A 12824-nucleotide genomic window follows, 5' to 3' on the forward strand; every position below is an offset into this window, starting at 1 on the left:
GAGGCTGAACTGGAGAAACAACTGGACACTTGGCTGCAGGAAGGAGTCATAGAGCCGTCGGACTCCGCCTGGAGCAGCCCCCTGGTGCCCATCAAGAAGAAGGACGGGAGCACCCGCTGGGCCGTCGACTACAGGGCCCTCAACAAGTGTCTGGAGCTGGACAGCTACCCCCTGCCTAGGATCCAGCAATTGGTGGAACGAGCTGGCGGGCACCGTGTCTACAGTGCTCTAGACGCGGTGGCCGCATACTACACCATCCGTGTGTCTGAGGATAGCCGGCCCTGCACCGCCTTCACCACCCCCAGGGGCTTGTATCAATGGAAAAGGATGCCCTTTGGCCTGGCTACGGCACCGTCTGTCTATTCCAGGTTTATTGCAGGGGTCCTAAACCCACTAGGCACAGCCAACCTCCAGTCATACCTTGACGACGTCCTGACCTTCCACCAGGATACCTGGGCCCACCTGGCCAGGCTCCGAGAGGTCTTGGAAGCCCACCGCAGGGGAGGGATCCGCCTCAAGCCAGCCAAGACCAAGTTGTTCCGGTCCAAGGTGGATTATCTGGGTCACACCCTCAGCCGAGAGGGGATAGCCATGCAAGAGGACTATATTGACCGCATCTTGGACTGGCCAGCCCCTAGCACCCCCAAGGATTTGCTGGCGTTGCTGGGCTTCTTTGGATACTACCGCCTGTTCATCCCAGAGTATGCAGACCTCACATACGAGATGAATCGGCAGAAGACGGCCAAGGCCCTAACCTGGACGCCTGAGATGGAAGCCCAGCTGCGGCAACTCAAGGACAAGTTCCGACAGGCCCCCATCCGAGCGCCGCCCAGGTTTGATTTACCAGCAGTGTTCCAGCTCACCACAGATTTCAGCAGCCGCGCCATCTCTGCCATATTGAGTCAATGCCAGGAGGGCAAGGAGAGGCTGATTGCCGCCGTGGGGCGCAAGACAACCGACCCTGAGACGCGCTACCCGTCCTGGAAGGGAGAGATGGCCGCCATTATCTATGGGATCCGAAAATTCCACGGCATCTTGTCCTACCGCAGCTTCCAGATCAACACTGATTCCTCTGCCCTGCTACAGATGAAATCACTGAACACATCCACAGGGATGGTGGCCCGCTGGCAGGAGGAGCTAGCGGCCTTAGACTTTACCGTCTGCCACAGGCCTGGCACCCAGAATACCAACGCCGACGCCCTCAGCCGCCGGGAAGATGCCAACATGCCAACGGCTAGCGCCGAAGAATTAGCAGAGCAGGCGGAGTATATCCACAACCTGGCCCAGCTAGGGGAGCCCGCAGCTAGCCGGCCTCCTGCCGCCCGACTGGACTCAGCTAGAGTATTGGAAGCCCAGACACAGGACCCCCTCCTGCTCCGTGTCCGCCAATGGGTGGCTGATGGCAAGGCCCCAACCAAGGCTGAGCTGCGTGGCAAGGAACGAGACGAGCAGCAGTACGCCAGCCGCTTCTCAGCCCTGGGGCTTGACGAGCATGGCTGCCTCACCACCACTGACCAGACTCTGACAGGAGAGAGGACAAGATACCTGCTGCCTGCGGCCCTCCAGCAGGATGCGTTCTTTCTAGCCCATGGGACCCCCATGGCTGGGCACTTTGGGATGGACGCAACTATCGCCCGCGTTGCCATGCACTTCTGGTGGCCCAACCTGGCCCGTGACGTCCGCCTGATGGTACAAACCTGCCCTGAGTGTGTCCAGAAAGTTACCAAGGAGAGGCTGAAGCAGGGGATCCACGTGCCCTCCCGCCAGGGGTATCCACAGCAAGTCCTATTCATCGACCTGGTGGGGCCACTGCCAGAGACCCCAGCTGGGAACCGCTACATCCTCACCTGCCAAGATGGATTTAGCCGGTTTGTCAGCCTCTACGCCATCCCCAACAAGCGCACCCTCACGGTGGCTGAAGCCCTGTTGCACCGCCACCTGGCCACGTTCGGGTGCCCCCTGAAGATCCATTCCGACAATGGAATGGAATTTACCGGCCAGGTATTCCAGGAACTGGCCTCCCGGCTCGAGATTGGCCTGACACATCCACCACCCTACAATCCGCAGTCCAACCGAGTGGAGAGGTTTCATAGGACGCTCAACACAGGCATGCGCCTGTTCCTAGACAGAGACGATAACAACTGGGAGCCCCACCTGCCTGCCATCGCCTTTGCCTACAACACCAAGGCCTGTAGATCCACTGGTGTGACCCCGTTCCTGGCCTTCTTTGGGAGAGAGGCCAAACTTCCGGTGGACATGGTGCTACGGCTGCCAGAGACCGAATATGCTTCAGTTCCAGCCAACGTCCAAGCTCTGTTGCAGCGCTACTATGCAGTTTATGATGCCATCCAGCAGAAGGAGGAGGGAGCCATCAGAAGGAGCGCGGCAGCTTACGAAGGCACGGCCAAGTATGAGGTTGGAGACTTGGTCTGGTACCTGGCCCCTCGCCTGGTGCCAGGAAAGGCAGCCAAGATTACCAAGAGATGGACGGGCCCCTGGAAGGTAGTAAGGAAAGCTACAGAAGTCCATTATGTCATCAAACCTGCCTCTCCAGTAGCCAGGATCTCAGAAGTTACCGCGCATGTAGGCCGACTGCGCAAATACACTGGAGATGTGACTGCCCACCAGATCCCAGAAGACATCCAAGTTGACGTGGACGGCGACGAGGATGCCACCGAGCTGCCAGTTGGAGCGGCGGCGCCCGCAGCTAGCAACCCAGGAGAGTTCTCAGTGCACCAGCCAGCCGCAGCCGCCCCCCAGCCTAGCGGCCAAGATCGTGACCCAGTGGAGGAAAACCTGCAGGAGCAACCCAACGAACCACCGCCGCCGCCGCCCGCTCCAGAGCCACTCAGAGATGCCATCTGGAACCCTGACGCAGACATGGAGAACCTGCCAGCCAGCAGCGGACCTGTAGGAGAAGAGCCAGCCACTGCGATGGAAGAAGCCGCCCCAGAAGAAGAAGAAGAAGCCATGTGCCCCCTGCTGATGACAGCCATCCCCATCCGGGTAGGAGCTAGGAGGCCAAGCAACCTGAATCAAGCAGGCGCCCCCATGGAATTCTATGCGCCCTTTGCCATCACCATTCCACCCTTAGGAACCACCAGAATCTGCCTAGGCCTCCGTGTCCAGTTACCAGCCGAGACAGAACTGATCCTGCAGACGAGGCAAAATTTCCAGCGGCGAGGCCTGGCCGTGGCCAACCCACGCCTAGAAGCCAACCAGGAGCTGACAATGCTGATCACCAACCACAGTCAGACCGAGCAACGAGTGTCCCGAGGAGCCTGTGTAGCCCGAGCTGTCCTCCATCGAGCTGTGCCCCAGGAACTGCCTGTCCGGCGCATGAGCCGGCTGTCGTATCCCCAGGTTCAAGGCCTGGTGTCTCAAGAGCCACGCAACCCTTGAAGGGGAGGTTGTGGTAATACGACACCCATACGGACAGGCCCAATACAGAGTTGCTTCGCTGTGACTTATGATAACAAACCCACCGCACTAATCCTATTATATCACTATCCATCTCATGACCGCTGTTAACCCCGCACCCGGCGGTCAAACTAAGCCTGCCTAAATGTGGGGAGGGGACTTGAACATGCAACTATCACGAGTCCATCATGCACTTATATAATCGGGAGGCACTGCCTCCCCTTTTACCACCGCTGCCCCCACAGCCTGTCTACCGTCGGGCGCTAAGCCCTAGCGCCCCACACCCCCTTCAAACCTAACTATTGTCATATTTTTGTTGTATATATATAGTAAACATAACTTGTAAATATTATTCAGTTTAAATATATAATTCTGTATGATTGAATCCTGCTTGTTTGTTTGGTAGAATACTTAAAGGCTAGGGCCCGTTGAATCCGAACTCGTTACCCCGTGGGCCGAGTACGCTCGGCTTACCAGATAAGCTTTGAAAATAGATTAACAAGTACCAGAAGATTTTAATACATTTTTATTAAATAATGCTACGTGACATCACAATACATTCAGGGGATACAAGGATATGCAAAAGGAAGTTGAATATCTATAATACAAAGTAGAACGATGTCTGTCTGTCCCTTAAGATCTCGGTAACCACTGAACCGATCGGATTCTACTCTTCAGGGTATCTACCTATCGGTCCTGTGGTGGTTTTAAGCTATTTTATGGGGGGGTGGGACACCCCCAATCCCCCCAAAAATGAAAATTTACCCCCCCCCCAAAAAAAAAAAAAAAAATAATTTTTCTTGAGAACACATTAGACTATGAGCAGCACCAGTAGTAATTTTCTTGAGAACACATTAGACTATTTTTTTTACGAATTTTGCGAATTCGTTATTTAATCGAGAAAATGTTTTCCTGTTGGGTAGGTGAGAAAATTTGCGATCCGTTCTGCTGGGTAAGTAATAGAAGATGTAATTATACCTCTTGGGGCAAAGCCCCTAGAGGCTAGGGGCGAAGCCGCTAGTACAGTTAAAAAGTAAAAGATTATGTCATTAATTTTTCGAAGAAGAATAATTCAACTTCCATTTACCGCTTCTTGTAAACCTGCAATAGATTTGTAAGATTTACATTTTGTATTGTTTGTGATAAAATTTATATCTGTAAATATGTTTGTTAAATTCTAATAAAAGTGTTGATGTTTATTTTTTTATAAAAGAATAATACAACAGAAAACTTAAGGAATAGGGTGGGCCTCCACTGCAATGCTCTCAATAGCACATTCGTCGGTTCCTCTTCTAATTCTGAAAATAAAATAAAAAATAGTGTATTTGAATTAACTTTTTGAAATAGTTTTTTTTATTTATGTAATTAGAAAAACTGATTAGGTTAGAAAATCTATAAGAACAGTTCAACTTTGACATAACATTTTATTTAAAAACATTACTCTCTATTTGATTGTGAAACATTAATTTGAATTTTGAAACAGCTTGTTTACATTTTTAAAAATCTCACCTGAAATAACCATCTTCTCCCCACTCCTCACCCCAAGAGTTTTGAACAATCCAGTATTTTTCCTTGGTGTCCTTGTCAAAACCATATCCAACCAATAGGACGGCGTGATTGGTCATCTAATGATAGAATAATTATTTTTCGCATCGTATTATAAACAGCTTTCCGCGGATATAAAATGTACACTTATAAGATTGAAACCAGTTTTTTTTGCCCCGAGATGTCAAAGACTTATAATTCTTTATAAAACTTAATAGTCCCAAATTATTGTAGCTGTATTAGAGATCTTTCGATATTTTGTTTTGTCATTATTGTCTAAAAAAAACAATTTGATAATGACCACCTCAAAAGGATCAAATTCGTTGATTCCAGCCTTCAGTAGTTGGGGAGCTTCATCGAGGGTGTGATGGTAAATACCAGACTTGTAAAGCATAAAATCTGACTCAACCTACAATTATAAAGTTTAGTCACTGACAATTTTTCCCGAAAATAAATTTTTCCCGTGTAAAATAAAAGCCTGATTAAAGGCCTTTACACAGTTTTGCCAATCCTCTTTATTTACAACATTGTTCCATTTATTGTGTCGTGTCACAACAATTAAATATTCCAAAACATGCCAATAAAATTAAAATTGTTGAACATAAAGACATACCTATACTTACAAAAGTAAATAGGAAAGGATTGATAACTGTATTTTAATTCTTATTCACGCAACCTCACTCAGTAAAATTACTAAAACTAACTTCAAAAGCAACCGCTAGGGGTCCATTCTTAACCAGAGCTCTCTTCATTTCCTCCTCATTACAAGCTCCATAATATCCACCAACATAGGAATAAGAAGCTACATAATGCCTGTAAAATAATTTAACTTAATATATAACAATTTTTTTATGTTTATCTGTCAAATTTCGCCAAAGTCTGGTAATTTCTTTTTTATTAAAGAATTAAAGGATTTAATTGGCACAAGACTATTTTTGACTGATTTTTGTTTTTGTTATATCTACTATCTAAATAAAAATTTCCCTTCTCATGATCACAATTGTTTAAAAAACAAAAGCAACACATGATTAGATCATATTTTTTTCTAAATCGAAAAAATCCACCCGTTTGGGATAAAAGTAAAATTTGTGTTCAAGTTGTACCTGTCACAAGTCTTCTTTGAATCCAGGTTGCAGGTACCATCCTCTTGTCTGTAAGGATTACAAGATTCCTCAACAAATCCGTAGCTCTTTCCATATCTATAATTAAATAATTTATTGAATTTTTGGCGTTATCCTCTTGATTGTTATTTTTAATACTGGCTAACATGCTATTGACGGACATTGTAACAAAGTACAAACATTTAGTAAGGTCATATAATTATCTTAAATAATTATCGTCTTTTGTCGGGTCCCTGAATCCCTGATTGTGCAAAATATAGATACACCAATATTGAGTAAGGTACACCTGTGATATATTTATCTGCTAGCAACAAAGCAAGCTAAATAAATAGGTATTAGACACATCTATATGTAGGAAGGTATACCAAATTATTATTTTTTAATTAGAATACACCTATGTGGAGATATGTATATTTGCTAGCAATAAGATATAGGACGCTTCTATAATAAACTTAACAGAAGATAGATACACATATTTTGATTACCTGAAGGCAATAAAAGAAGGGAAGTTTCATAACAATCTTAACAAAAAAAAAGATATATCTGCAAGAAGAAATATAAACCTATATTATATTACCTGCCAGCAATAAGATACGGGAAACCTCCAGAACAACCTTGGGACAAAGGACTGCAGTCCATAATATCCTAAACAGATAACTTGATTGATTTTTTACATAATAAAGTACAATTTGAAATATATGACAATGTTACAAAAAGATATAAATAGCCATGTGACTAACGAGATCTGGATGTATTGATGGACATACGGACATTATTTTACTTTGTGTTGTTTATACCTGGGGGGACAGAGAAATATTTCTGGTGTTCTTGGTCAGGATATTCAACCTGGATTCCAGCATACCTCTGCTGGCAAAAGCATAGCAGCTTCCACAGCTACCTTGGTTTCTAACCTTAATATACATACAATATATTCCAATGAGATCACTTAATTTTTAAAAAATTTATTATTAAGAAATATTGCATCATTTTGGAATAAAAGGTATAACAGTAACCATTAACCATGAATGATAATGAGGTTCGTTAAAAGTTTGTAGTAGCCTTTCAAACTATTATAATCTTCCCCTGCCTTCATTTCTAACTATTGTTCTTAGTGTATGCTTTCATCCATAGAACACTAAGGAGTAAATTGAGAAAATAGTTAATTATTGAAGGCTTTGTAGTACAGACCAAATAGTAGACAAAAGATACTTGTAAAGTAACCAAATATTTTGATAGATCTAAAACAAACCTTAGGAACATAGTTGACACCATCAACATTTCTCCAATCCCAAGATTCGGGCAGGAATCCCACAGGGTTGATCTTCAGCAGCCTAAACAAGGAGAAATAAGGTTAGAAAAAAATTACATTATAACACAATAATACAAAAAGAAAAAGTAAAATTAATTTTAAATTTGTATTTAGACAATTTATAATATTTACATAAAAAAAAACATGATCATTTTTTTTACTCTGGAGCCAAACATTGCATGTGTATATAATTGAATTTACAATGAGTAAAGGTAAGGACATGTCAGATCAAAATGGAAAAAAAACATTAAAACAGATGTGTTTAAATGAATTAATTTTACAGATTGACCGACATGAGCCAATTGTAGATTAGACTGTTAGAATTACTTTTGTTGTGGCTTGGAGGATGGACGGTAATACAATCTGGAATTTTGTCCTCCCTTCAAGTTCTCAATCTCGTTCATGGTCATTTCCTTAATTTTGAAAGTTGATTAGATCTTTTATATTAAACACTTACAAACAAATAATATTGGTCCTTGTCACGTTTGGTATTTAGACACTTTTTTATAATTAACGGAGAGTAAGTTTTATTATTTTCCCTACGCTATATTCAAAGTTCGATTCTCATTATGTATCACAAACTTTATAACCAACTGGGTCAATAACTAATAATAGGAGGTAAATGTATATTACTCGTCTGCAATTTCAGAAGGAGAGTTTCATAATATAAATTTGACCAACAAGCATCTTTTCTACAAAACAACTTGCCAGTCCGGTATTCTGATTTTAGTTTCTAAGTTTGGGTTCAAATATTTTACAGTCCATATTCCTTTCCTCCCTGATTACAAACCTATTAAAAAAGAGAAAAAAATATATGGAAAAAAAATTCTTTAATACCTCAAATTTATTGTAAGTAGTGGCTTGCCAAGATTTCTGAATGGAGTTGATAAGCTTTACAGCCTCCTTGTCACTCTTGTAGGGTTGGCTTCCCTGAAAAAATCAACAAAATTATAATATAGATATGATCCAAACACTACACTCATGAAGATCCCTAAGTGTGGTGAACAATAACATCCAGGATGATCCATTAACATATCTCATCTAAGTTTTATTGGGGATACTTTATAGAGTTTTTTTAAAACTCATGAGAGGTATTTTTTTTGGGAAAGTGTTGGAAGAAGAATGGAGGATGCCATAGACGTCCAAGGGGGGGGGGGGTAAAGTGGGGATTACTCCTCCCCCCCCCCCAAACGATTTTTTTTCATTTTAACCCCCTCCCCCCTTCATTTATAATTTACCACTACCCTGTAGGCACCCCAACCATTTAGTAGGGGGTAAAATGAAAAAAAATCGTTTGGGGGGGGGGGGTTATCCCGACTTTACATCTTATTATCTTATGAATGAATTAGATTGAGAACATAAAAATACCTTATTTGAAAAGTTCTTCCTTTGGTGAATTTTAGCCTTGTACTTGATACTGTTGTTAGTCCTCTTTCTACAAAAATAAGGTTATTAGGCCAAAGCCTGTGAAATTTCTTAGGTTTGCTTTCTGAGTTTTCTGAGAATTTCCTAGTGACAAGGTAAATTAGGAATTCATAAATTCTGGGCAAGATGTGGTCTAATATTTATGATGATATTTACAACTTAAGAATGTCTCTTTAATTTTGTCTTGTATCATTACTTTTATCAATTTGATATTATTGTTAATCAATAAAATCCTTTTATCGTGATCTTCTATAGAAACTTAGTTCTATCTTCTTCATTTTAGTTTTACTCATGTTCGCTCCCCTTTCTTAAATTTCCCCTATCTTATTTCGGTACCTTGATATCCCTTTCTCTCTCTCTCTTAAGATATGCTATTTTGTATAGCTTAGTGTTACAAAAAGCTTTCAGCGTGCGTTTAAAAAAAACAGAAATAATAATATCCAAAAAAGCGAAGCTCTAAAATCAGAAGGAATGACAAAAAAAAGTGTCAGAACATTAATTTTAAACTCTAAATAAAATTGTACATAATTTTGTTGCTTAATTGCGTAAATATAGGATATAGTAAAAGGACATACTTTTATTTTTAGGATTTGATTATAGAGTTTCCTCACTTATAATACTTAACCTTGTTGTCCTAAGAATCATTATTCCAAAAATCAGATAAATAGGATAACCACATCATACAAAAAATGTTGTCAATTTTTTTTAAAAATCAGGGTATTTTAAATGTACATACGTACTTACTGGTGACAATAATAAAGTTGCTACGCTTTCTAATTTGTAGCTATATATTAATAATTATGTCTAAATTACGGAAGTATGGACGGACTGACCCTAATTGTAGAAAATCTTCGCTTAAAAGATTAACCTAGCATGGAAGCAAGCCCAGTTTCTGACAGTAATATCATGTGACCACCCAGCTCCTATTTGGATTCTGTCACAGTAACTTTCAACAGTCTCTAAAAAGTAAATTACTGCAAAACTTCATTGGGCATTTTCCCTGAAATTGTTTTATTGACCACAACCCCCCCCCCCCTCCCCCTTAGTTTTGAAAAAAATATTTATTAATTTAAGTAAACTTAGGTTAGGTTACATTGGTTACTGCGCAGCCAATGTAACAAACCAATGCAAGGGTTATGCAACAAAAAATTACCCTCCCCCTCAGCCCGCCTTTATTTCAATTTTTTCTAAAATAAAGTGGAGGTTGGTTTCATTGCTATGCTTTGAGGGAAAGCACATTTGAATTTAAAGTGCAATTTTCTCGTATTCATTCGAATCCGGTGGATAGGAACCGGTTCTCATCCATACGAAAAAACTATGTCTAGCATCGTATTATATCCAGTTTTCTACGAATATAGAAATGTACCGAAGGCACCGGCTAAAAAACTAGTTTTAATCTTATGATTGTACATTCTATATCCGCGGAAAGCCGTTTATAATACGATACGAGTAATAACTATTAAGTATCTTGGAGTGTTTTATTGATATTGATCTAAACACATCGCCTGATTAAAGCAACCTTTGTTATAGCCATCTTCATGATAAGCAGAGCATTATTGTTGTGTTTGGTTAAAGCTTTAAAATCATACTCACGTCCATCGGGAAGAACCTTATAGTCAGAGAAACCGAAGTAAGATCTGCCATTAACCTCAACTTCAAAACCCTGATAAAGCAGTAAAAAGTAAGACCTAAAAGATTTTAATTTGAAATAATAGGCAATTTCATCTAATAACGAAAATGGATTACAAACTTTTTTGGGAAAAAAATGTATTTTGGATAACTATTTCTCTTAATACTACATCAAGGACGTTCAAGGGGGTGGGTGGTAAAAGGGTGATTACCCTACTCCTCAAATAAAAAAAAGCTTGGACATCCTTCCCTGTATGATATAAAGATTAACCCCCCCCCCCAAAAAAAAAAAAAAGATTTTACATTTTTCATTTTTTATCCCCCTTTCCCCCCAAAAATAAAAAAAGCTTGGACGTCCTTGTTCTAGATTATGGATAGATCTGAAAAAAGCTGATAATTAAAAATTTCTAAAAATGCATTAATATTTTTCATAATTTTCCAAACTATTTTATTCTTTTGTTTACCTGATTATAGACCATAGTCCAAGTTCCAAGGTTTCCATATTCATCTCTGACAGTGCTGGGATAGGTCAGGAAAACAGTGGTACGCTCTACAGTGTGATCTAATACAAAAATACCATCATTATATTGATTTCATTCGATAGAAAGCTCTTCAAATATTAAGATATCAAAATCAAATATACGTCCTATAACTGTACAAGTTAGGATTTGGTTTATATGAAATAAAAAAATACAGAGTAGTCAAATCAAATAGAACAAGATCGATTTCGTTCAGTAGTAGTAAAGCTGATGGAAATCATAAGAAAAGTATAAGAAAAAAGTTAAATAGTTATAAGAAAAAGAGTAAAAAAGAAAAGAAAAGAATATAATATTAGAAAACCGACAGAGAAATTTCGGATGGAAACAAAAAAGCAAGCATTGCAGACAGAAGGACAGATTCAAACACGTTTAGAGTAACTTTGCTATTAAAAATTATTTTTTTCTAAAAAATTGAAAAATTGGATGTTGGATTATAACGTTTTTTTTTCGTTAAAAAAAATGTTTTTACAAGTTTTAAATTGATAAACTTGTAGTATATGCATTTTCCATAGGATGATTCTATACCTTGTTGAGAGCAGTCAATATCAGCATCTCCATTTCTGGCGGTCTCATAAAAGTCCCAAACACCCTCAATATCCTCATAGGTACAGTTTGCTGGGGTGTCACTCACTACCCCTCCAACTGTAATAATAACATTTTATTAAAAGCCCCTCAATTTTTTATCGTTGATGCATTTTGCTTGTCATTAAGTATCTCAATTAATAATCATTATCCTTATGAAATAATATTATCATATATAAGTTTTTACCTGCGAGTAACAGTAAAGTTAAATAATATAACATTTTAGTCTGAAACACCTTTTCAGAAAAAAAATAATGAGTATTTTATACTAGAGTTGGGCTCAATATAATTATCTCGCTATTGGCTAGGTTTATTCAATATTTTATTTACTTTTTTTTGGTTATCTGAATTCTGACTATGAACCCAATTCTTCCATTATCTTCTTCATGACGATTTCTTTCTTTAAACTATTTTAGGATCTTAATATTTTTTATTTCAAATTATCGCCTAAAAGGGTTAAAATGTTTAGTTAATGTCTCAACCATGACACTTTGGTTGAGCTTGACTTCCGAATTAGCGGGAAGTTCACGAGATCAGTTGGCGAACATACAAACCCCCAATACCAGGAACCATCAAGTTTCAACAGCAGGTTTGAATATAGATTTATTGATGAAATTATTTCAAAGACCTGAAATTACAATATCAATTAGTTCATAATTCCAGTTATTTATAACCACGTAATCTTATTTGCTTTTTAAAAATCATTTTTCTCTACGGTAAAAATCTTTGGAAACTTTGGCTTTAAAGGAAAATTATTTGGTTTAATAAATCATTGTTAAATGCAACAATAAGGCACATAAAAATTACTAAAACATATATTAAACATAATTAAGTTTCATGCTTAGCTGGCTAAAGCCTTTTTAAAACTACATATAATCGTCCTATACACCATACTTCTTAATCAAATTAACAAATTCTACCTGAAGCTCTTATGGTTTCAAATCCCTGATATACTAGGGTCGTTCACACACAATGAGACCAATGATAGGCCCAATTTTGTTCTCCGAAATCTTCACACTCTCATATCTCATTCAAAAGTAAAGAACGTGCGCATCCAAAATAAACAAACACTCTATGCCGCGCCACATTATGAAAGGAAAGCCCTAAAAGACGACATTTGCGCTTTGTTTTTGGTTAATGATAAGGAATTTAATTTCGAACTTGATAAACACAAAGCTTCCTCGAAAAGAGGTTAAGACACACCCCCCGTTTGAAAGTCAAATTAACTTCCTTAACGAGATTCAAGGTTTTTTT

At 39.7% G+C, this 12824-nt stretch overlaps 1 protein-coding gene across 1 annotated transcript; it reads right to left on the minus strand.

Annotated features, from left to right (window-relative positions):
• Window positions 1-4601: 4601 nt before the first annotated feature.
• LOC145317131 (dipeptidyl peptidase 1-like) lies at window positions 4602-11852 on the minus strand. Its single transcript, XM_080158050.1, has 16 exons — window positions 11758-11852; window positions 11514-11630; window positions 10914-11011; window positions 10414-10483; window positions 9689-9779; window positions 8764-8830; window positions 8233-8325; window positions 7723-7808; window positions 7336-7417; window positions 6884-6997; window positions 6664-6731; window positions 6069-6164; window positions 5670-5778; window positions 5270-5374; window positions 4930-5045; window positions 4602-4718 (listed from the first exon to the last, which is right to left on the minus strand). The coding sequence occupies exons 1-16, from the start codon at window positions 11789-11791 to the stop codon at window positions 4652-4654; spliced, it is 1413 nt and encodes a 470-aa protein (XP_080014176.1). The 5' UTR covers window positions 11792-11852; the 3' UTR covers window positions 4602-4651.
• Between the last annotated feature and the right edge of the window lie 972 nt (window positions 11853-12824).

This window comes from Acartia tonsa, chromosome 1 (genome assembly GCF_053477335.1).
Source record: "Acartia tonsa isolate MP-2025a chromosome 1, ASM5347733v1, whole genome shotgun sequence".
NCBI classification, from domain to species: Eukaryota; Metazoa; Arthropoda; class Copepoda; order Calanoida; family Acartiidae; genus Acartia; species Acartia tonsa.